Source organism: Embiotoca jacksoni, unplaced genomic scaffold, assembly GCF_022577435.1.
Source record: "Embiotoca jacksoni isolate LCO1_2020_lvr unplaced genomic scaffold, fEmbJac1.0.p SCAF_5, whole genome shotgun sequence".
In the NCBI taxonomy this organism is placed as follows: domain Eukaryota; kingdom Metazoa; phylum Chordata; class Actinopteri; family Embiotocidae; genus Embiotoca; species Embiotoca jacksoni.
In genome coordinates this window covers 17,535,147-17,561,348 of record NW_027185403.1, presented here as the reverse complement: position 1 = coordinate 17,561,348, position 26,202 = coordinate 17,535,147, and the positions used below count along the sequence as shown (strand labels likewise).

General features: G+C 39.7%; 2 protein-coding genes across 3 annotated transcripts; both read right to left on the bottom strand.

The window, feature by feature from the left end:
- Window positions 1-7,910: 7,910 nt before the first annotated feature.
- fnta (farnesyltransferase, CAAX box, subunit alpha) lies at window positions 7,911-13,706 on the bottom strand. The gene is made up of 9 exons (XM_069171206.1): window positions 13,530-13,706; window positions 13,066-13,151; window positions 12,569-12,683; window positions 11,268-11,372; window positions 11,038-11,164; window positions 10,656-10,804; window positions 10,116-10,178; window positions 9,650-9,842; window positions 7,911-9,499 (listed from the first exon to the last, which is right to left on the bottom strand). The coding sequence occupies exons 1-9, from the start codon at window positions 13,655-13,657 to the stop codon at window positions 9,332-9,334; spliced, it is 1,134 nt and encodes a 377-aa protein (XP_069027307.1). The 5' UTR covers window positions 13,658-13,706; the 3' UTR covers window positions 7,911-9,331.
- A 998-nt stretch (window positions 13,707-14,704) lies between these two features.
- aup1 (AUP1 lipid droplet regulating VLDL assembly factor) lies at window positions 14,705-26,187 on the bottom strand. Of its 2 annotated transcripts, none has more exons than XM_069171794.1 (12): window positions 26,038-26,187; window positions 23,799-23,936; window positions 23,114-23,264; window positions 22,267-22,454; window positions 20,064-20,136; window positions 19,519-19,592; window positions 19,105-19,171; window positions 18,739-18,841; window positions 18,492-18,629; window positions 18,198-18,337; window positions 16,799-16,887; window positions 14,705-15,072 (listed from the first exon to the last, which is right to left on the bottom strand). In XM_069171794.1, the coding sequence occupies exons 2-12, from the start codon at window positions 23,870-23,872 to the stop codon at window positions 15,027-15,029; spliced, it is 1,143 nt and encodes a 380-aa protein (XP_069027895.1). In that variant the 5' UTR covers window positions 23,873-23,936; window positions 26,038-26,187; the 3' UTR covers window positions 14,705-15,026. The 2 variants fall into 2 exon arrangements, with proteins under 2 accessions (XP_069027895.1, XP_069027894.1); XM_069171793.1 differs by lacking the exon at window positions 26,038-26,187 and adding an exon at window positions 25,257-25,688.
- Between the last annotated feature and the right edge of the window lie 15 nt (window positions 26,188-26,202).

Below are 26,202 nucleotides of genomic sequence, written 5' to 3'. Positions count from 1 at the left end.
TCCATGCTGTAATGCTGAACAGAAGCTACAGCCCACAGTCGAAATGTAAATGTTTGAGTGTGAAGTCCAATATGGTTCCTAATAAAAGACAAATAGAGGGAGCAGATGAAAGAGAGAAGTAATTAATTCCTCTTAAAATGTGTTGAGAACATTTCAGAGATTTTATTTTGTCCCAAACCTCATTCAGTTTTCAGCTTGACTTGAGGATCACAGTGAGGCCGACAGTCTCCAGCCACGCTAACAGCCCTATGAGGCACAGCAGTGCTTTGAGCTAAGTGCTAACATCAGCATGCTAATAAGTCCACAGTTAAACATGCTGAGGCCTTGTGTTCACCAGTTAGCACCTCACTATCTTAGTTAATAAAGTCATGAACTTCCAATTTGAAAGTAGCCTGTAAGCTATTCAAAGTCACACTTACGCCCATGTCCATAAAACAGATTAATGAATAAAGCTAAATAGTTTAAAAAGTATAAAACTAAAAAGTGAATGTTTTGTGAATGTGATGTTTGGACTGGAAATCAAATGTGAGTTTGTCTTCTTTTAATGGGTAAATAGTGATTAGATTTACTTTCTGAACTGTTGCGTTTGTTTCAGCAGTGACTAATGTTAGAATTATATTTGGTTTATTTGTTTAAGTTAGCATTTGCATGATCTTAATGATGTTAATTAATTTAGTCAAGGGAACATGTTAAAATGTAGATCAACGTGATTGTTTATGTTCTTTTTCTTCCGTTATTATATATAAAAAGTTCCAAACCAGTCCAATCCTGCTAGAAGTTCAATAAAGCAATGGTCTGGGAGTTTTGTGGTCATCTGTCTTGACAGACAAACCATTCAGTTGATTTTTCCTGGAGCCAAACTTACCTCAGAGAACAGTTCTTACCCTAAAATGTTATAGAGTTATTTCAATTTGTCCTGAGGGGAACATGAAAGCCTGAACCAAATGTTCTGACAATCCTTTCAAATTTCTTGAGTCATTTTTCTCAAAACCACAACCTCATGGTGGCATCAGAGGAAAAGTTCAACGATCATCAAAGTCTCTATCTTCCTGGCTGAACTACAAACATCTGTGCAAAATTTCATGGCGGTCCATCCATCGGTTCTCGAGACATTTCAGTCCGGACAAAGCGGTGGACTGACCAACGGACTGACAACCATTCAGAAACATGTTGCCAGAATAACAAACAACAAAGATATGTCATTGAAGCAGGGCTCACTGAACATTGATTTCCAAACCTAAGAGTCAACTGTGTGAAAAAAGTTCAAGGATATGTAAAACTATTCCTTGCTGGGACCTCCTGGCAGAACTGTTGAAGCTGAATTGTTTCCAGTTCATTTTACCTGGATGAGAAAAACTCTCAGAGGACAAACTCGAGTTCTCGACTTAATTAACCAAATGTTTGAGCGGTGCAGGTGAGAGAATTACACGAGGGAAAGCCCCCGGCCCATCCATTCATCACAATGAGCCACCTCATTGACTGTACCAGTGCAGCTGCCAGTAAGTGTGAGTGTCACTCTAATTAGGTCACTTTGCAGAGGTTTGCAGATAAGAAAAGATGCTGTGAATGATGAGCTGATGATCTGGTGATTGGTTGATTGATTGGCAGTCCTGCTTGCTGGCAGTTGGTGTCTCTGCCAGTGCGGGTCAGTCCATTGGCAGCGCTGTGGATGTCGAACGCCATCAGCAACAACAATGCGACTGAGTGGACCCGCTACCTCGCATCATTTTGACCCTAACAGAGCAGTTGTAAGCAGGAAGAACCAGCTCTGAGTCATCCCTTCTGTTCCAGCTCTGTTGAACATCCAGGCTTCGTGTGGCAGCAGATTCAAACCAGTTTCCACATTTGTTCTTCCATAATGTGGGCGTTGAGAAGCATTTTGAGACTGTAACTGTGATTGAGAGCGATACAACCAAAGCTGGACCAGGGCATCTCAGGAAAAGGGCTTCAGTTGACTCACAGTAGGAGCTGCCACCGGTACACAGCATGCATTTTAATCTCAGCCACTGGATTGAATTGCCCGACAAATCTGATGAAGCAGAAGTTGTTAACAGCATATGTCTTTCATCAGGGCACAAGGAGAGCCCCACTCACCTCCATAACACAGACAATTTCCTTGTCATGGTCACAAACCTGGAAGATACTGTCACTGAAGAGGAAAGTAATTCCCATCCTAATAGGTAAAATCGCCCCTCTCACACACAAGGCTGTGAGGTGAAGGGCTGCCGACCACAGAAGAATCACCTGAATCGGCTTAATTTGAATGTGGAGGACATTTTTGACTCCAATGTGTTACCACTTTGTAGTTTTCAGTCAGCAGTGTAGGAAATAACTCGGCCCACTCAGCGACACACAACAACGCACACAGATCCCCAACACTGTGGTAAAATCACCCTTTTCCCCTTTCAAGAGCAGCCTTTTAACTTAAATTGCTTACTAGTCACAGTTTGTGTGTGTGAATTTGTGTGAGTGTTTGTGGCCCATTGCTTCAGCCGTGCCAAGACTCAGCTGTGAAGGGACTGCTTCGGCATCCGAGGTGCAATTTTACAGCAGCAGTTACAACAGCGGTGACAGGTCAGCCTGTAAAGTCCTGTGTTAGCCTATAAATATTAATGAGCCTCGAGCAGTCACCACTGTTGAGGGCTGGAACTGGTAGGGACTCAAACAGTGTTTATCTTAAAGAGGGGAACTGACTCAAGACTGTGGGATTACTAGACAAGCTGAGGAGCTGCAGGTTCAAACCGGGGTCAGTCCAGGTTCAGACTGGGGACAGACCGGGGTCAGGGTTCAGACCAGGGTCTGACCAAGGACAGACCTGGTTCAGACCGGGGTCAGGGTTCAGACCAGGGTCAGACCGGGGACAGACCTGGTTCAGACTGAGGACGGACCGGGGTCAGACCGGGGACAGACCTGGTTCAGACCGGGGTCAGACCAGGGTCAGACCACGGACAGGAGCTGTCAGGTGGGGTGGACTGTAAGGAAAATGAACAATGAAGCAAGTAGGTCAAATAACCAGTGTTATTCAAAGCTGCACTAATCAATGTTTTTCTGTTAAAGATGGGTTAAATGTCTGTGTAAGTTCAAAGAGCTTTTTAGCGTCTTTTAGGTAATAGTTTTGTTTTCCCAGAATGCAACTTCTACTCTTAACAACCTTATTTACAGCTACTACAGCTTCGTGTTGTCAGCACAAAGTCTAAGAAAAATATACTGTATGGTCCCTCGACCAAAAAGAACAAACATCAGCTGGTGAACATTGAAAAGAATTTAGACGCTAAAGAGCTGGAAAACCTTGTGTAGCAGTTAGTGGAGACCAAAACAGAACTAAAAAAGGAACAAATATTGGATTTACCAAATTAATACTGATGTTTGTTAATGTATGCTGAATGTAAGCAACTATGTTTTAGCCATATCAACTTTAATATGTTAATGTCATGTTTTCAAATAGTTCTGCTTGTATGATTGTATGGTCATGTTTCTTTCTTTCGATTAGATTACTAAAATATACCTTCAGGTTTTGATCAGGTTGTTTTATCATCAGGAGAAAAACAATCTGTAAGAAACAAAACATAGAGAATAAAAACAACAAACACTGAATACTAAAACATCTTAAAACAAAGCATCATCCTTCAAAATATCAATTGAAAATAACCGCCATCAACATCCCATCATCAGGACTGTCGCTGGTGTTCCACCATTGTTATAATATAATCTTCACCACCCAACTCTATAAATTCTTCATCAATTCTGGAAAACTGTAGTTTGAGTCAAATTTGAGAACAAAGTTAGTGTGATACACATTTCACACCAGGAAATAGGTTTAAATCATGTTGATGCTGGAGCAGCGTCTCATTCAACATCTCACTCCCTTTATTTTGTTGACTAAGAACATGACGACTCGTCCTTCAGCCCTGGCGGCCTGCTCTGGAGACAGCAGATGCTGAAAGTTGATTGATACCTGAAGTACATTCCCTCCACATCCAGTACCATCACTGTGATTGTTCTGCTGCGCCTTAAAGAGGATTAATAGTGGTATTTTAAAAAAATTGATATTCATTTTTTACAAAGAAAAATGTCCTTCTCCTTTCCAGAGGAGCGCTGGGATGATGACGAAGGTAATGATGATGATCAGACCATTACGGCGGTTCATTAATAGGAAGGAAAAGGTGACGATAAGAGGGAATGTCCAGTAATGATGAAGATCACATGTAAGAGGCACAAACACGGTCTACAGGGGAGCCGTTTCTCCACAGTCACCTTTTAAATCACCATTTTGAAAATACAAATAAGGTAATGATCCACTTTACTAGATCACTACAGGTCCTACTCATCGCCAGTGTCTGCTCATTAGATCAGCATTAAAGGATGTAAACAACACAAAACATTTGATTCCAGATTGTGTCATTGTACTTGGACATTAGACATGTAAGCACGGTGCATTTCTGTCATTGAAAATTTGTGATTTATAATATCCACAATGCTTCTCATTCATTCCCAATCGTTCTTTTAACCACTGTTGTAGCCATAAATATCCGTTTCGTACTGACGCATAAATGAAGTGTCACAAAGTGCCTGTGAACATTTAACGGTTCAGAATGACCCGTCCAGTTTCCTCCCTCTTGTCCTCCAGGCTGCCTCTTGTCATTTTCTTTAAGAAGGTTCAAATTAAATGTGATCAGTCACCTTGTTCATCCGGTTAAATGAAACTGATAAATGATGCTATACAGAGAACAGATGTGAAGCAAGGGGCCGAGCCTACAGACAAAAAGTCTCTTTCTTTGTGCATCGCAGCACATCTGGGAGATGACACGCGAGGCCGACTTTTGTTTACAGTGACTTCAGTGGGCTCCCGTGATCTAAAATGTTCTTTAATATTTGTCCTCTCACTTCAGTGCTGGAGCTTCACTGATGTGTGTGCAGAGTTTGACACTATAAAGCTGCCTTCACGTTCACCTGCTGAGGTCTGAGGACAATTTTGTGGTCCAATGCTCTCATATTTACAGTCTGGATATTTCAATGAAGGAGGAAGTATTGATGTAAATTTCAGAGATTTTTTTTTTTTTTCTTATTAACGGACTCGAATTACTTTTCAGTTCAAAGTAGACTATTTTTATATATTTGGAATGAATCTTAAAGATTATGAGCTATTTTGACCGAATTCATGTACAGAACAAAGACGTTTTGCTCAAGTTAATCAGCAGTCAAAGAAATATTTGGCTGATGAGGAACCAGAACTTCTTCAGGTTCAATTTATTCTCAATTTTATTCTGCATAATTTATATTTATAATTTGTCTGTCTTTTGTAGTTTGAGTGCATCGAGTTAGATGTAATTATTCTTTTTGTACTTTAATGGATTCGCTTTTAAACAATGTTCAAACAACCACGAAGCAAACAGCTGGAAAAAAAAACATCCACCAATATCTATCATTAGCTTTCACTTCGTTGGACCTCTTTTAAGGATTTTGTTGTTCTTGTGTTGTTTCTCACTAGAGAGCTGAGTCGTGTGAATGCATGCCAATTTTGTACAACAGATTTTCAATCGATGCTGATATGCTGTGTAGTGACAGTATATTCATTAATGTATGTATTTTGTGACAAATACCTCCCTCTGGCATCTCTACATATATTCCCACAGCGTCACATGCTTTATTGTATAATTGATGTATTTACTCATTTATTTATTGTATTTATTTACATTTTTTTTTCTGTTACAATTTACAGCAAAGAGTCGGTGTTCACGATCCAAATTCTATTGTCAATAATAAACAGATTTACCTTCAACATATCTGTGTTTTGGGTATTCTTTGGTCATAATTAAAACCTTCTCAACAAACATAGCATATTATTTTCAGGTGTTCAAACTGCTGGAGAAGACGATGATCAGGCGATAGAAATAAAGGCACGAGTTTGTCACCGCTTCTGTTAAACTTACTTTTATCCGAGATCGTGTGAAAACACAGGATTCATGCACAGGATTCATGCACACGCCCTCAGAAGCTGCACATGTGCTGCATGTCTTTAATGCGAGTGCTCCTGTGTCTGAGTGTACCGCAGACACGTGGCTCACTCGTTGATGAATAGAGAGGCTGCAGAATCCCACACAGGATTAGCTGCCTTTTCCGCCATTTACAAGAAGCAGATGTCTCAGAACCGACCTGGATCTCGTCCAGGACTCGACACCGATACACTGGCCTCCTGCTAATCCACTGTGTCTGTGCATGCATTTTAAAAAGCAGGCGATACAAGCCTTCACTTACAGCTGCTGTTATGGACGTCACATAAAACAATTGGCTGCAGTCTGCCTTCCTCACCTGCATTCAAGAACTCCCACAGCCAGCAGAATGAAAGGCAATCTGGCCGGTTTGTTTTGACTTGTGCTGAGTTTAATTAGTATTTTAATTACACTGTCTCGATCCCTTTTGTTCTGGGTTTAACCACTAGGGAGCACTGTCCTCCAAACACTGCTTGAAGGGATGCACCAGGTATCTGATGTGTTTTGTTTAATAAGTTTAAACAGCGTGGCCAATATTCATCTTCACTGAGCGGCCTGGATTGTGTCTCCGGGTTCATTAAGCCAGCTGTCACTTACTGAAGTAGCAGCTTCACACTCATGCAGATCGACCCAAAGTTCAAAAGATTTTCTTCAAGGACCAGAGGAGAAATGCTTTCCACTTCACTGGTAAATTTGCATTTTTTTTTTCTACGTGAGGTGAAAAGTAACTAAGAACTGTATTTAAGTACAATTTTGAGATATTTTTACTTTATTTGAATATTTACATTTACATTTACACTGCACTAGATTTTAGAGGGAAATATTGTTATTGATATTGCTTCAGTTAGTTTCCAGATGAAGATTTGACACAATAGATAATACAACAACTTCTACTCTACACCACATCGTTAAAGATGGAACCAGTGTTTTCCAACCGGTTTGTCTTCTGATGTCTGACAAAAATCAGCGTGTAGACGAGTCACATTTAAGATGTCTAAAAGTTGTTATCAGCTCCACCAAATGGTCATTTTTCCCTCTAAACTTCTCACATGGTTTCATTTCAATTAAAGTTCAAATGATCCTAAATGTCAACAAAAACCAAAGATTAGAGAAAAAAAGTCCAAAACTTGAAAACAGATTTGTGGATCAGAACAGTTTTTTCTGTCAGTAATCATCTGATGACCCCTCACATTTATCTGCTGGATATAAAACTGGATATAACGTAGTTTAAACCAGCTCCACCTGCAGCAGCTGCAACACTTCAGTATTAATGATGTCATATGTAATAATATATCAGTCAGAGGGAGTAAACCAGTATTTCTACTCTAATAATTTAACTACATGTTGCTGTTGAAACTTCTGTACTCAAGTAGGATTTTTCATGCAGGACTTTTACTTATAATGACATATTTTTACATTGTATATAATACTTAAGTAAAGTATCTGAAAACTTCTTCCACTGCTGTGTGGTATCATGTCGGTGTCATATGACGTGAGCTTGCTGATCACAGGCTCCTTCACACGGCGGAGAAAAATCAGAGAAAAGCGAGCAGTCCTACTCTCATATCAACGATCTACAGAAGCTCTAATTACACACCGCTGGCCGCTTGGTTAGAAACTGTCGGGGTATGGATTGTGTTGTAGTGTCAGCAGAAGTAGAAACAGCTGCATCTCGTGGAGTAAATCCATTTCCTTGCTCCGAGGGAGTCCAGGACATGAGCTTATGAGTGTCGATGCATGTGCTGTGTGCTGCTTCGTTCACTTTTGTCCCTGCAGCACAGTTCGGAGGACCAAACACAACAAACTCTGCCTAATAGCAAGAAAGTGGCTCACTTAAAGTGAGCGATATAGATTTGGGAAGAAGGGGAGGCTGTGATGTTGTGGGAGTCATTGATCAGAATGCAGCAGTGTAAAACCGCATTTCATCTCTCAACTGATTTATTATCACGGAATAAAAGTTGGACAAACCAAATGTCAGTACGACTACAAACTGTTATTATTGTGTTAAAACACAAACACACGAATTCTCTGACAACCATCGAACATACAAGCAACAAGATGATGTATGTGGGTTTGCAAACAAAATGAAAGTTTTGGAGTTAACGTATGTCCACTAAGTTATTTTTTTTTCTTTCTATTACATAAACATCAGTTGAAATGCTCTTCGTCATATAAACTTTTCTCACAGCAGACATTTTGACTTGTCATTGTGGAGACAGAACAGGTGTATTAATGATGGCTCTGTCCCAGTAAACCATGAGTGGACCAACATGCACAAAAGCAGGACCTCACCAATGGAATGCAGCCATCATTAACACACCGGTGGTATTTTCCGTACAATAAGTCAAAATGTCAAGCGGGAAAAAGACCTACGTAGATTTAGTTTCTACTAGTATCTTAACTACCAACTTTCAAGACTGTGAACGGATATTGGTTTGCACTCAAATACTTGGAGGACAACTCGGTAGCACACCAACGTGTGTAATACACCCACCGGTCCACTAGAGGGTGTCGTGTCAGAGTCACGTTTTCTCTCGGTAGTAAAGTAAGGTGCCTTCATTTTAGGCACCAAAAGATCAGTTTGAGTTCAATATGTAACTTTATGTTACATGACGTCATATAGCTATGTTAATGTACATTACCTATGTTAAATATGTAGCGTTACATAAGTAACTTACTTGCATTACGTAACAGAAATCAGTGTTGACTTCTGCTTTCTCACAAACTTGAACACCTGTCGTCTGGGTTACTGTCCCGTGTTTGTTCCATCCAACCATCTGCAACCTGCTGTCTACACAGACTTTATCAATCACGCATGCGTGTACTTTTCACGCCTGTGTGAGGCCAAACATGACATTGATACGGTTTCCTCTAGTGGACTGACGGGTGTATTACATCCTCTGGCGTGATGCAGAGGTGTATCAGTAACCATGACAACATTTTAGAAGACAGTGAAGACATCTGTATTTAGACAGAATGAGGAAAAGCAGTCTGGCGATAAACTGACTGTCAAATCCAGATGTATGACACAGCTGTGCTTCTGACGCCTGCTTTATGGTAGAAAAAAAGGAGACATGATCCATTTTTAATCCTATTTATGAAACGAACTTTGCTTTTCCCGTGCAAATCTAATTAAACTATTGTAAGAGGGAGATTTCTATGTATTTCAAAATCAAGGCATTCGCATGCATGACCTCATGTTCGCTGTGATTTTTGGAAACTTTGTCAGAAATATACATTGTAGTCATTTACAGCAATACTAAACGTCAGGGGGACTGATTCTGCCGACCGTGTTGATGAAGCAGTACAGGGAGTGGCGATGGTGCAAGTCTCCTGGAGGTCTAGCTGATCTCCTGTGGTCCAGATGCTGGGACCGAGAACTCAGGATTGTCTGCCACAGGCTCGTCAGAGGAATCGCCGCTTCCGCATTTGCTTTGTAAAGAACGTCCCAAAAACTGCCAGTACTCCTTACGGATGGTGTCCTTCTCCTCTGCCAGATGTTCACAAATCTTCAAAGGGTGGGGGCGGAAGGGGGGGACGACAACAAACACAAGGGTCAGACAACAGCATTAATGGCATAATTTCAGGCCTCAGTTTTAATGAGAAAATTATTACGGCAAAGTTCTAACTTGTATTTCTAAGTTTGCAGAAGCACTTACTTCTAGAGCCTTTCTCAAAATCTCCCTTTGTTTCTCTTCCTCCACATGTTTCTCTTGCATGATGCTCTCTAAGGCATCCTCATAGCAATCAAAGAGAAATGCTAGAAGGTAAGGTGAGCAATGCGTCTCCTTCAGCTCCAGAACCCTCTCCAGCAGACCGGGCTGAGACGACATGCCTCGATCTTGCAGCATCCTTTGGGGGAGAAAACGGAAAGAAAAAGAGGGAATATTGTCAGTGAGCTTCTTTATATTTAATAACTGAATCTCTACCTGGTTTCACCTCTGTAGCATGCTATACATTGTGAATGTCTGAATCACTGAAATATTCTTGAATTCAGATTATGAAGAGAACAAATTAATTCATACATCAAAGAAAATTGGACACATTTTTGCTCCTTACACATTTCCTGGCATTTAGACACTTTACAATAGAAAATAATCCTCTTTTGTGAGTTTTACGTCTTACCCTTTCAAATAATTCCATGCACTTTCATTGTGAGGAGCCTTCTTGATCTGGTTCAGACAATACCTGACACAGAGAGAAAGATCAGTCTAATGTATGCATCAGAAACATTAATGCACAAATGGAAGGAAGGACAATGGTAAGGTTATTAGAAACTTGGACTCATCAAAGAGCTTATTCATAAGACGTCTATAGTTTTTAAAGTAAAAACAGGAACATTTTCTTAAATGTAGTCATTTCATATCAAATGAATTGTTTCCTCAACCATGTACAGTAGAACAAGACTGTGATCACCGGTTCGTGCAGATTTGCATTTCAAGGGTTTCTGTTGTCGATTGCCCGAGTTCGACACCAAATGTATAATTTCTCTGGTTTCAGGTTCATGGTCAAATAAAAATGCGCATGAACCAGTGGTCTCAAAAACATGAGGATGCTGATGTTAATCAAGCTAAATAAGCTATTGATGGTAACTTCTATCACTTTTCATCCACCTTGAAAAGTGAAAATGAATTGTGTGTCCAGATCTTTAGAAAAAGCACTCACTGTATTTCTCTCCCGACGACAGCCGGATCAGAGAAACCTGTAGTGTGAGAAATGACAAAATGCCTCTGGTTCCATGCAGAGTTATTCCTCACATCATCTTCCAAAAGACTTTCCACAAACTCCAGCTCGCTGTCCCACAGTTTGTACTCCTGAAGATCATATAGGACAAATGTTGGCAACAGTCTTGTTTGTGTAATCACTTTTAGTAGTGTCGCTGCAATGCATGAGATAAATACTGACCACAGGGACAAGAAACAGCACACCAACAAATTACCAAATTAATAAGCGAAGGATTCAGTCTGGCAGAGAGGCTCGCTGTGGGCAGAAAACTGGACCTCATTCCTCAGTTTTGAAGCCAAATTCTGCTAAGAGAAACACCTACCTGGATGACCCACTGTCTGTGCTGCCAGGCGTGGTAGTTCTTCGCATCTTGGCTGAGAATGTCTGCAATGAACTCCAGTTCCGCCGAGGGGTCATTCAGCCACTCCACCACCATACGTCTGTGATGCCTGGGAGAGGAGTTTGGAAGTGTTTTCATGAAACTGAATGTTTTCCGAGTGTCCTTCTCCCTCCCTCCCTCCCCCCCTCCTCCCCCCAGCCGCCAGCACTCACCAGACTTGATAGTTTTTGGGTTGTTCCTCGATGATGTTAGTAATGTACCTCATCTCCTCCCTCAGGTCTTTTGATAGGGCCTGCAGGAGCACTCGCCTGTAGTGCCTGGACATTCCCAAACCCAATGTTACACTCCCAGAGGACACTCATTTTTTAACATATCAATCATGTATTGGTGTTTCTTTGTTTTATTTAAAAGCTAGATAATACAGCATGTAAATTATGTCACTATATGAGAAATTGTGAAACTGAACACCAATAAAAAAAAATCCATACGAACAATGACTAAGTTATTTTTTTGGCATAAACATAACACCACTAGAAGGGTTGAACTATGGTTTTTCATGGTAGGATAAGCGTCTCAAAAAATATCACAATATAGAAGTATTTTACAATTGTTATTATAATCAAGTACAACTGCTCTTAAAGGAACAAAAACAGAAAGGTTATTTTTCATAGTTATAGTTGAAATCTGAAACATTCGAGTTTCCTGTACAAACTACAAGAAATATGGCTTAAATGGTGCCGTGTTTAAAAAGTCTTCTACAAATAATTACTTTTACTGTTGTAGTTGGTTGAGGAGGGTTTTTGAACTATTTTGTATCCAACTGCAACTAATGCTAAATATTTTGTCCAACAATTGATTAATAGTTTGGTTTGTAAAAATTCTAAACATAAGGAGAAATGTCGTCACATGTTCTCTAAACAATGAAAAGCGGTCAGGAATAGTCAGTAAATTAACAACTATCAAAATAGTTGTTAATTACCTTCAACTCACACAGTTTGTCAGCACCAGGATTTGGAGAATTATTTTGATCGCACATTTTATGATAAAAGGTCAAATGTTCAGAGGTTTTTTAATCATTTGGGATTTAAACAGGACACATTTGATCCGTGCCGATTCTCAAAAATGTTTGACATGTTGCTGCATCAGAAGCCACTGTGTCCACGCTTTTCAGCAAATGGGATATCCATCCTTGTGGGCAACCCCACATTCATTTGTGGGATGTTCAAAGTTATCCCTCTGGTTTTAATTACAGTCTGGCAGGAAGTCAAGGACGAAAAGTGACGGCAACACGCAGGCAAGAATCTCCGTTTGTTGTATGTTTTTCAATAAGGGTCATATGCGATTGTACGTAGTATAGTAAGCACCGATGTTTGTATCACGGTATACCGCTGCAACCCTAACCACTAGTAAGCTTAAATCTATGAACGGCCTCTTTTGCTCTTGTTTCCCATCATGTTGTGAAAATTGTATCGCATCATTGTCTTTCCATATTCTCAACAATCAACGTGCTCACCAGACTGTGTAGTTTGCAGCATTCAACTCGATGGCATCTGCTGTCAAAGCGAAAGCCCGTTCGCTTTTTTCATCGTTCTTTAGGAGGGCGCGGAAATAGTTGTAAACATCTGAGACTGTTGGAAGAAAGACACGTACATTACAAACAGAATCAAGTTTACAGTCGAGGAAATTTCCACGTACAAGAAATGTGTCTGGGTGTCGCGGTGCACGACAAAATGCAAAAGGTGACAAAAATAACAGCAAATACACCTGCTATCAAATTCAGGAGGTAGGAAACACCGATAACTTGCTTAACTAAATAAATAAGCACATGTATGTACGAAAAGATGATCTAGTGTTTACTGGTCGTTTATCTTTATATATATATATATATATATATATATATATATATATATAAATAAATATATATATATATATATATATATACATATACATATATTTATTTTTTAAACAACTAATGTGATTATGTTTTGACTGTATGTGAACATCTCTTACACTTTTCAGAGTAGGCGATCTTCACGACAGGACTTGGTCCATCGTCCTGAGGGACAGGCTCCAGGTCTGTCCACTCCTTCCGGTCTCTGAAACACAAACACGCCGGTGGGTCTGTCTGACCGTAATGACACAGCTGGTTACAGCACGTCATCAAACAAAGGCGTTGATGACGTACATGGAGACTTTTACACGTTTTAAGTTTTTAATTGAATCTTCAGTCAATATTCAGACGACTTGTGTTGTGTTGGGATGAACCGGGTTGTTCAATAAGCAGAAAGGTATTCCAGTCAATAATTGTTTAAAGTTGAACTTCCACTTCCTAAGACACCGGTGGTAATGTTATTATATTTGTATAACAAGTTATAATAAACTGAAGTTAATGGAGAAGAACTTGCTAAACAGTGCAGCTAACAAAGCTAAGTTAGCCACCCGAACATTTAGAGAAACTGATAACCAAACACTACCTGTAAAACATATATCGAGTCGGATCGAGACCATAATCATCCCCGAGTTGGTCCTCAGCCTCTCCATCAAACTCTTTGTCTTCTTTAACCTCTACAGATTCATTTAAAGTTTCCTCAACACCTGACATTGCTAACTGGCTAGCTTAATCGCGGCTGTATTCTGAGGACGGAAGGAAACGTCACATCCGGTGTGGCGGAGAGGTGCGTTTACGTACTGCAAGAAACACGGACATCTGGTCATCACCGCCGTGTCTGGAAATACTTATCAAATACTGCCAGCTGCACAGCCGCAGGGAAGCTGCTGTTAAAACAACCAACACGACCGGTGTTCGTCTGTGGACCTGTCCCGGGACAGTGTCTGTCTGACACACGAGGTGTCCAAATGCGACGTTTAGGACAAATAACATTCAAATAGTCGCAGTAATGAACAATTCTATTGGGTCATGCTGAAATGTCTTTGCTTTATATACAGAAAATATTTACTATAAATGTAGAACACTGTAAAGTTTTTTTTTTTTTTTTTTTTTTTTTTTTATCTCAGCTTTCAACTTGCAACTCCTAATTTACTGTCTGGACGATTTGATCTGCATGTCAACAACATCCATCCACACTGCAATTAATTATCCCATTCAGTCCACTCTTCAGTCACATTTGTTTTCAACCTTTTATCACTCTGCTGGGTTGCAAGTGTGTTTCAATTAGATGTGAAATTTCCACATTTGTTGACATCGTGTAAAATTCTTGAAATCCATGATTCACCATTCTCTTAGACAATTGTTTTTTTGTCTTGTTTCTTCTATGTTTGGGTGTTTCAGTGTCCATTTTAAATGTCTTCAGAGCTGCAGACGACAGAGGAGACGCCAGACTATCTTCCTTAAAAAACATAATGGGATCACTTTCATATAGTCTGTAGCTTCAGAAGTACATAATAACAACTGTCTGGCTCCCTCTTATGGCAGAATTTGGTTGTTTTGCACGCATTACACACAAGAAATATAACAATTGAAACTATTATTGTCATACTAATATTATACAAATTGTATATACATTTTATTTGAGGTTTCCTGCTCAAGCCTGCTTTAAATACTTGTTTATGTTAAACTTAGGAGATCTTAATTACACTACAGTCCCTCAATAACATGAATCCACATCTGTCTGAAAGAAGTTCATGAAAGCAAGGTCAAGCTGAACTTTATTTTCATCAACGATTCTGGACATTATAAAAATAAATAGATGATTCACAGTCAGTGGATCGTAATACAAACTGTTATCAAAATCATGTATCAGCCAGAACGAATTAAACATGCATAATCACCGTTCAATGAATTCATACATGTTTCTGAATACTTGTCGCCATCATTTGCAAATAATAAAATCTGCTTATTTCAACAGAACTGGTCGAGGGAATATAAAATCACCATTCAAATTAGACAGTTATGCAAGTTGAATATGATTCTTTCTGACAAGTGTTCAATAATGGCTTGACCCAAAGTGTCTTCACTGACTGTCTTCTTGATCCAATCCGTGCTTTTCAATGTAGCGCCTGGAAGAGAAAAGCAGATGTTTACTTCACTTCATGTGAGTTTCATGTTTCAAGATTTTAACACACACCTATAGATGCTGCACATGACACACACACTTCATGACAGACAGTCTAACTGCTTCTGGACTCACTGTAAATGCATAAATGTGGTCTTGTCCCCGTCTTGGACCAAATTAAACTGAATGCAGTGATTTATGGTCAAACTCTCTCAAGCTGTACCAGTAATCTGCCACATTTTAAGGTCCCTCGAGTCCTAGAGTTAGTTTGTCCAAGACTATTTTCAGCTGTCATGGTTTATTGCTCACATACCTGTAATACTGTGTCATAAAACTAACACATGAAACTGATGCTTACTGAAGGAATTTTTTTTCCCATTTTATACATTTTTCTTGCCTTTAATTAAAAAGATCATGATATATTTTTGTCCACTTGCGGGCAGCACAACAACTTTTAAACACAACACTGATCTTAAAAGATCATAAAGTTACTAGAACCATTTTAAGAATAAAAGTCTAAATGTTGAGGATGAAGTTGAACTTTTGGTATCCGTGCCAGCCACACATTTCAACTTCATTCTCAAAATAGTATTTCAACTTTATTCTTGACATTTCCAAATTATTCTCAAATAGCAAAATAAAAATAATCCTCTCCTTTTCTCTTTTTTCTCCTTACTGTGGCCTTAATTCTCGGTCACATCAAGTTGACAGCATTCATTTCAAGCTATGTTTAGCTTTCCACGGACTCCAGATGAAAATATATGAGGTCTTGCTATCTTTAGCTGCTACATGCTCCATTATGTTTAGCAGCCAGTTGCTAACTTGGTGCTCTCTGCTGAGCTCAAGCGGCCGAGAGACTGAGTTCATTAATCTGAGCTCTTCAACTGTAAACAACTGCTGGCTGTAAATGTAAACAATGCAGGGACAGATGTAAGTGAACCAAAACATTGAATTTGCAGGCCATAAAACCGAAACAATAAGCTAAAAGGACATAAAACAATCTAGTGTAACCTGAGAGTTTGCCATTACAACCGAGCCTTTTCACATTAATGAGAGTAATTTGATCCACTTTTAGGATAAAACTATAGATAAGTGTAGCTTTAAATTGCACTATTAATCAGTGACATTGCCGATGCAGTTAGATATCTGATAAAAATGTGGAACTTCATGACCCAGAATATTTTCAGGTGCTATTGACTGACAATGCTTCATGTAAAGAGACACAACAGTTTGGAGATGTTGGTCACTCATCTTTCCTGTCTATGGCTCAATGCTCTCCGACTGCTGTTTCAGACACAGTCTGGATTTCAGAGCAAACCTGTCGGGTCTAAATTTGTGTAAGACAGTTGTTCTTTTGGATAAAACAGCTGTAACACGGTGTAGAATCAGTATTGAGCACGAGACACGACTCAAGAAATGTGTTCAAAGCAAATCTCAAGCCAAATGAATATTACATAAATATTCAGCACAGCACAAGTGTGAGATCTTGTGCATAATGAAGCCGTTTTGGCTGTTGTCTAAGGTGTCTTATTAACATGAACTGCACAGACATGGAGCAAAAGAAATAGAGTCTAGAAACCTCTGATTAAAACAACAGTCAAGAGACGAATGGAAAAATGAACTCCACCATATTTGGCAGCTGCTGCTGGAATGTTCAAACAAATTCTGCTCCTCTTGCAAATACTAAAATAATCTCTGAGGAGATATGGCTAATGCCAAGAAAATCTCACCTTCGTGCAAAATTATACAGCGCTTCTTTTCTTTCTTGGAGAGACATATGTCGGTCAGCTGGTGATTTCCCAAAACTTTTGGAAGCAGGCTGTAGATGAGGAGAAAGTGGAATGATCAGTTCAGCAAAAACCAAAAAGATAGATTGTATTTGAACAAACACTGATGAGCCAAAACACTGCGACCTCTTAGATAAAGTGAATAAAGTTGATAAAGTTGATTATTTTGTTTGTAGTTTATAGTTGTTGTTTTCAGTGTTGGATGCAGGCAGGCCCTAAAGATGGGTTATGATTTTCAAACAGTCATTAGAAAATTTAAAAAAATTATAGTTTGTGTCACTATCATCTCATTTGCCTTGATTTCACTGGTAAATTGTTTTACTACCACCAGAAAGTGGCGGTAATGCACCTCCAAGCTGTTTGCTATTTCCACTTTTGTTTGAACAACAAAAATGGAAGAGAAGAACGCAGAACTACAAGGCTAGGGTAAAATGTGTTTGGTGCTGTCCAATTCAATGTTACGGTACCAAGGACTACAACCATCAAAAAGTTCTGTGTCCTTCAAAAAATAAATGAAAATACGGTGGTGCTTAAACTGTGCTGTGAAGATAGAATATCAGTCTGCCACAGCATTTAAGATCGAAGCACTGAGCAGACATCCGCAGATCAACAATCAATGGCTGGCTTTGTCACCAGTCAAACTAAGTTTGATGTTAGACGTGCTGAGCAAACAATGGTCCGTATTTTAAAGATGATAGCTCGAGACAAGCTTTTCATCAGCGCTGTAGAAGGCAAAGGTTTTACATGCATGACAAATTAACGAGGTGCTGGTTGATGTGCTGGAACAAGGCTGATCCACAGAAGCTCCAACTCAACTTAAAAAAAACCTGCTGTGAGCGTGCTGATGTCAGATACCAGAGTACCTTCAGAGGTCTTGTGAAGTTGATGCCTCTGTGGATTAAAGCATTTTGACTGCACACAAAGAACCAACAGCTTCTTAGGCAGGAGTGGTCTTAATGTTTTGTCTCATCAGTACAAAGAAAATTAATCAGTGACACAACATAAAGTAACCCAACTGAAATAAATTTAAAAAAAAGTATAATCCTTAGTTCAATTTGAGGAAATATGAACTTCATAGGTTTACACAGGGCTGGGCGTTAAATAATATAAGATCATATCATAATATGTGACTACTCATCACCTTTTTTGGATTTTAGATTTTGTAATATGACACCACTGTTGTCTTTTCCTGGTTTTAAAGGCTGCATGACAGTAAAGTGAACCCATTTTCTGGGCTCACCAGACTGTTCTAGCTCTTCTATTATTCGCTTTTACCCACTTAACCATTACATCCACATTACTGATGCTTATTTATTAATAATCTCATTTAGAGTGGACAAACCTTGATGGTGGGAGCAGAAACAGAAGAATAGGATCTGATCTTAGAGGCCCCAAATGTCAACGTCCCGCTGGCTTCCATTGGAGCTTCATCCTTGTTCTCCAGCAGATTTGTTATGGTGGTGTCAACACAATTGGTTTTTGCTGTACACAATCAAGAAACAACTGTAAGTGTATGGCAAATTAAGCCTTATTAAAGGATGTGTTCAAATTCGGAGGAATGATGAACATGAAAATATATTCCAGGTGATGTGGATGTGTGGCCAAAATATGAACATGCATTGAAACAGTGACCTACCCAAATCCTTTGTAATGACATTCAGTGGGACATGAGGCAGCACGTCCTTCACCTGTTGGGCCATTTTAGCAATCCTGTGATCATCTGCGCCCAAACTCTGGACCATGAATCCGAGCCCAATAGAGCCGGGGGTGACACCTCGGGTAAGTAAAAGAACAGCTGACTTTCCCCATAACTCAAATACAAGAAGCTGGATGTTCCACATGTACAGAATCTGACTCACTGCAAAAGTATGTTGTTTACTTACTTGTAGATGTTTGTGGTGCAGAATGTCTTTTCCTTTTGATGTGCTCTGCTTTATCGGCTTTAGTGATCTTGGTGGAGACCAGACCGAGTTCACCTGCTAATAGCTGAAAAACAAGACACATTTTAAAGGAGGAAGGGAAGCAAAAAAAAAAAAAAAAAAGGTGGAAAATCATGAATCTATTAAAGCTGTACTTTTAGGGATCTATCATTCACTATACTGCAATATACTAAAGACTGATCTGGCGGTAGATGCTGGAGTCGGGGATTTGCATAATTTGTATTACTCTATAACTTTTCCACATATTTGTTTTGACCATCACAAATATAACCCGTATGAAAGCTCTCAACTGGCAAACATTAGTCTCACCTCCTGGACTTTGTTGGCAAACTCCTGCGTGGACTCGCCATCTTGTCTGGACACTGGTGGCAGCCAACTGGGATAAAAATGAAGAAACACAACAACAACAAAAAAAAGCAAGGATAAGAAGTAAATCTGGCAACACTTATGGAAACAGAAAGGCCCAAATTCAACAAGAGAGCATGTCAAAAACTTAATTTAGAACATAACAAGTATAACATACTCATTAATTAGCATTACTGGCTGGAGCAGATGAGCCTGGGGTTGTTACTTGTGCCAAAGCCAAGTTTTTTCATCAGTTTTTAGCTCTACTTTACATAATCCACATCTCAAGAAAACAACATTTTTACAAGTTTACAAGGAAAGTAAAATATCAAGAGGAAGCAACAGCTGATAGAAATAATGACACAAATTATTTAGTACCTTACATGATACACAGTACATGGAGCGAAAAATGTCCATAAGAGCTCCATCAGCCAGCTGGACTCTGGTGTGCTCTGCGGACAGACAAAAGACAATAAAGTCAATCCTATTATCATTTTACAGTGAACTCTAACTTAACTGTGTGCAAGTATATTCATATAGGAAATCTGGAAAATAACAGCTGTAGTGATGTCCTAGTGACCCAAACAATCCTGCAACTACATCCAAATATCCTCACGCATTGTAAAAGTCCACTTCTGCACACAGGAACACGAGACAGAATTATTCTTTGTACTGAGATGGAGGATTAGATGAAAGCAGCCCATAACAAACAACTACCTGCTACTTCCAGACAATTTCACCCATTTTGTCATGATTGTCTATGGCTGAACACCGTTAGCAAAGTTCCTTAGTTTATATGTCACCATCACAAAAACATTAAATTCAAGCACTAGATTTTTAGCACAATACATTATCAATAATATGGCCATTGTGTCTATTTATCCTGTCTTTAAATAGTCTTTATAAAGTTCAAATTACATTACCAAAGAAATCAACGGTCTGGTCACCCGTAAGGCCACAGGTTGGATGGATTCAGTCAGTGAGAAAGGCCAGGAACTGAGAAGAAAAAAAATATACATTTCAGAAATGCAAACAGGTAAGAACAAAATGTGGAAACATTGCATTGGATAGAGAAAACCTGCCACAGCTAGGAGGATCCGGGGACATAGATATTCGTTTAAAATGCTCATTTCTGGATATTTTAAGGAATCAATAGATGTGGGAGATGAATACATCAACCAAACAAATAAAGTGTAATTTACATTTTAACATCTAACATTGTTTAAACTTTCAAATTTACAGTTATACACGAGTTTGCCTTTATGAATCACTGATAAATTTAAGGTCAGAAACATTTTCACAGTTAACTTTTAAAACCAGTTTCATGTTGCCAGTGTTTCCATTGTATAGAAACCTGTAGATATAAAATGACTGGGATTTATCAGCACGTCTGTCTATGTCGGATCTGACATTGAGCAGACAGAGTGATCCACGGGTGTTTCAGTTCAGAGAGTGACTGTTAGCTGGTGACTCTCGGCCAAATATGTCGCGGTTGCTTGTTAATTTAATAAAAGTGAGCGAGTCTTGTTACAAAACAAAAATTTTGGAGAATTTAAGCCTTTTAAGAGGACACCTATGTGTTATTGAGAGAACCACCCAAAATCAGTGGAAACCTGCCCTGCTTTGTCTCTGACTGTTGTCTTTGTTGGTTAGGTTGATTAGTGGAGCAAAGGTTCAAGTAAGAATATCAAGTCTTCATAAAGTCACCTATTTTGATTTCAAAATGGTGAATTTCACCTCAAGGTGAGGAGTTTGTATCTCTATCGATCTGGTTTGTCTGTCTGCTGTGAGCTAAGCAGAGCTGATGTTCTTTTACTAAAGAAGAAAAGAGTTCTGAACACATGACAAAAATATGTATTATTTTATCATCAATATTACTATATCATTGAGAGAACATAGAGAAACATGAATCAAACAGCGTGGCAATATCCATCCATCCATTAACTGTACCCGCTTCATCCTGAACAGGGTCACGGGGGGCTGCAGCCTGTCAGAGCTCACTGTTTTGGCCGAAGGCAGGGTTCACCCTGGACAGGTCGGCAGTCCATCACAGGGACATGGAAATATTCTTCATCGTATTATAGAGTGCACTTCCCAGCTTTATGAGCTTTCCAGTACATTTCAACTGAAGATGCAGTGCACTTTGTTCTGAGTTACTCAAATTAACGAGAGAAATGAATCAATTTTGCAGCCGTTTTCACTTCCTTACAGTGCACTTTGTTCTGAGTTACTCAAATTAACGAGAGAAATGAATCAATTTTGCAGCCGTTTTCACTTCCTTACACTAATTTGCCTCCAACTCCAGAGGGAAATTAGTGGGGAGAGTCAACCGCCAAAGTAATTCATCTCTATCTCAAAGTGCTGTGAAAGAAGGATGATCATTTGCGGCTGGCTTCATTAAATCTCTCTTTCTTTTTACAGCCAGTCATGTGGATTCAGTCTAAACTGTCTCAACGTGCAAACACTGAGAAATTCCACAGTTGCTGCTCTGTTGCATGGCTATTATTCTCGTTCCTGATTACTAGAAATAAAAGTGTACAACATCAGGAACAAGAGAACTAAAGAAGAGTTTCTGGCAGAGTGACTCTTATGCTGTTTTCCAAATGACATACTTCCTGTAGCACACTCACAAATAGTGCTCTTCCATGTTATAACTCTTAGTTGTGTAGTGCAGGACTTTTGGCAGAGTACTGCTGTTCCAAAACACTTACTGTCGTTCTGCACTGACCGGAAATAACCTCAGCGTGTGAACACATCACCCGCCAAAATATCTGCAGCTTTAATTAAAGATGGCGACCGTTTAGGGTGGAAAGTGTCCAGCGTTTCACTCTTCTTTTTTGGACTGTTTTGAGTGCGTCATCCTTGTACTTGTCATACACTGTATGTTTCTGTACAGTGTGAACACACTTGAAATACTGAGTGTAAGTGCACAAGTACCCTATTTGAAACAAAGCATTGGTATTTGACTATTTTGCAGTTTGAACTTCAGTGGGTCAAACTTTCTGATAATATTCTCCACAACATTTCCCCTCACAAGGAATAACTGTGCTGTCGCCAGCGAGAGGAAACAAACACGACTTTGAACACCGAGTGGTTTTATCCTCCAACAGAAATGTTAGCACTAACCTGAACTTGAGCAGGCCAGCACGGCCATTCGTGGTGTCCTCTTCAGGGAAAAGTAGCAACGGTGGGGTGCCGTCAGCGGAGCAGTACCTCTGAAGAGACTCTCCTATCGCTCCCTGGCCGGACGCTGAATGGATCTCCATGAAGCCTCTGGCCCAACACACAAAACCTGTGGAGCCCTCTAACTGGGGCTAAAAGGAAGGAAGAGACACAACGCACTCACCTCAAACTGTGTTCACTATATCTAGCAGCAAAATACAAAAAGCTGAAGGTAACACACATACATGACATGTTTCCACTGAGGGATAAAAAAGTTGTTTGAACAGTGAGCAGGTCAGACTTTAACATGTTTTTATGCACCATTTTACACACTAGCTCCTGTGTAAACATGCACCGTCATCAGTATCCACTGAAGCTTTCATACAGAACATGATGTACTTTCATCCTTGTTGTGTCTAATAGGGAAGCATTCATAGTGGTTCAGAAGTCGTAATGACATGAAGGTCATTTAAAAAAAAAAAAAAAAGAGTGAAAATGTTCCAATTACTATTAACATAAAAATAAGCGTTGGAAAACTACAGAAATCAGTTCAGGGTTCATCTATTATCAATACTGCAATACATACAGCTTTGATATAAAACAAGGTGCCGTTGTCAGAGCATGTGTTTACAATTATGAGGAATAAGTTACACCACAATTATGTCTCTGCACACAAAGTTGGTGCGTACTCACATGTGTTACCTGGTGCAGGAAGCATGTTGAAATCTTAACAGTGGAGTGATGCCTAAATGTTTTAAATGTGCTGTACAAAATGGTTTCGAAAAGAACAGTGTAGAAGTCAAGCACTCACAGTATTGCAGGGGGTCAGGAGGTTGATTATGTTGTGGTCAAACTCTGTCACATGATCGCATATGTACAGCTTGGTGTTTTTGTCTCTGGATCGAAGGTTTTCCTGTCTCACGTGCATCCCCAGAACAGAGCACATAACCCTCACAATAAATCTAAATAAAAGGACATAAGAAACAAAAAAGAACGTTATGTCCCCAAAAAGCCCAACATTGTGAGTACTTCTGATTTATCCTATTGTCAGTAACATGTTGCTGGGATGAACTCTGGAAGGGTTGATCGCTCCGGCTCTTACAGCAGCATTCAGGTCATTTACATGGTCTCTAATCTCATGTTAAGGTTCTTCAATCATAGTCATCATCTTAATTTATGATGAAAATTACTGAGTCATGTGTCATTAAATCTTAATTACCAGCCATTTGCCTTAATGGTATCTAATGGGGTGGCTGAATTCAATGCAAACTATGACAGGCAGCCATGCTACAATTCATATTAATAGGATACACAAGATGCAGATGCATTAATACCCACTGATATTCCTTCTACTATTTACACACTAGTTATTATTTTTGCAAACTTTAATTATTATTAATGACACATGTGACTACTACTGCTGCCACAACTCCAAATGTGGTTACTTCTGAGAGTAAAAAATGTTAATAGAAAACTGATTCTTTTAAAATACTTGCCTTCTAACAAAACTTTCTGGAAGTGCACAGCTGACCAGGAACACATGAACACCAATAAAAATCCGTATTAACATCAAACAAATGCCGACTGGAAAGTAAATCAGCAACAGCAGGAGAACAACTGCATCTTTGGGAAACCTGGACAGAGAGCAAATAGAACAACAGATGAAACAGGAGAAAGATTCAGTTGCTAATTTATAGTAGAGTTATACGGATTAAATGGCCAGGTCACCATATCTGGCGACATCATCTTATAACAGAGGTGTCAGATTCAGTGTATATTGGCTGATAAGGAAAAATAAACTGCAACACGTGTTTGGAGTAAAGTACAGTGTCATTATTACACGATCTTCACCATGTTTACACCTGTAAATTGCCTTTTCCTGTATGCATCTTCTTCACAATTCAAAATAAAATTAAATCTAAAAATTTCAATCAGCCAATATGTCATTAGATAGATAGATAGATAGATAGATAGATAGATAGATAGATACTTTATTAATCCCTCAGAGGGAAATTTTTACCGTATTTTTAAAAACATATGCCTTGTTAATGCCATTTTATATTTTTTTGATAACTTGATAAACTTGTACTGAACCACCAAATAAACCCACATCAAGGTTAACTGTAGTCTTAAATTGTGAAGTAATCTTATATTACCAATAAAAAAAAAAACTACCATCTTTAAGAAATGTACAGATTCTTCCGGTTCTTCCTGAGAAGTTGATTATTTGCATAACCACTTCTCTAACAGATCTTTGTTAAATAGTTAGTTTGTGTTAAAATGAGTTCAACACAAACATTTGTCCTCAACCTTTTGGTAAACTACTAAACAAGTGCACGTCCAGTTTATGAGTAACTGACCCACCAGCATTACTGTGAGTTTCATTTCACCAAAGCTTTCATTTTCTGTAATTACACGTGTCACTGTGTGATCGACTTGTCAGCTGGAGATCCTGGAGGCTCATTATCGACCTTATTGTGTCCGAATTTCAGCACCATAATTGGGCAAGTTTCTGCACCTGCAGGCCTGAGTGTCCGTTTCATTGTGAAACACGAAGGAAGCAACTTTTTACGTTTTCAAATCCACATTTTAGATGCGAAGTTGCAAATCACGCACGTTCAAATATCGTGTCGGTGTTGAATAAAAGTTGAAGCTCCGCTCAGCGCCGTGAACACCGGAACCAGCCGAGCACACGACGACGGCGGCGGCGGCGGGGAGCACCACCAAATGCTCACGTCGAGGTCGCCGACACGCCACCTTTCACACACCGTCAGACGTGTCTTCGTGGAGACAGTTGACGCTGCACTAGCCGCGATGTCTCCGGCCGCGATGTCCCGTCGCTGAGCTTCTTTAACGCGGGACCGTTACGACAACCGAGGCTAATTAGCTTTAGCTGGAGGGACACTGGGGAGCTCGCGGTTAGCTCGCTGTTAGCTCGCTGTTAGCCGACTTACCGACGAAAGTCGAACATGTCTTCGATCCTCCGAGTCTCCATGTCCGCCGGTCGGACCTCGGCTCTGGCAGAGGCTAATGCTAAGAATACAACCTGACCCCTAAATATAAATGAGTCATTACGTTCACGCCAGCACTAGTTTGTCCTCCCACGCCGGTGAACCGAGCTACCTCTCCGGTGACCGAGTCCGACCGGAGCTCAACGCTTTCTGACGCTCACAGCGTTAGCTTAGCATTTGTCAACAGATGTTTGTGTCCGTGGTGCTCGCTGTGCTGAAGTCTGAAGTCTGTCCTCACCAGCGGCAACAACAACACACACACAAAAAACCATTTCCGGCCCAAAACCTCTAAAATAAAAGAGGCTCCTCCGTACAAGAGAATCAATCAGCTCGATTTGTGTGAATGTTCAAACCGGATGTCTCATCTCAACCTGTTATTCACACTCCTTCATGTCTCTGTATCTGTGAAAGAAAACAACTGCAGACTGTCTAAATGCGTCATTGTCTTTATGGTCTCTGGTCTCAGCGTCAAACCGGTTATTTTCAAAATAAAAGAAAAAGCTGTAAAGTGTGTTTTGTCTCCCCCTCGTGCTCAATAAAGTTAATACAGTTAATGTTCACTTCACGGTGACATCTGACGTCATCAACAGTCACATCGGGATCCCGTACTTCGTATGTATAATATCTGGTGATTCTTTTACATCCTCTTTGTGCACAATGACGTGATTAAATGATTATTAGTGACATGATTACGTGTGTTATCGATGTGTTGCACCCAGCTCACCTTTAACACCTCAGTCTCCTCCCACAGACTCCGCGACTTGTTTGTCAACCAGGCTGAACCTCGCGTTGTATAACGGACGCAGTTAAGTTGATATCGATTTTTCTCCTGAGAAAAAACACCCCTGATCTCCTGTAACTCTGCAGACCGGACGTTGGTCCCGTTTCT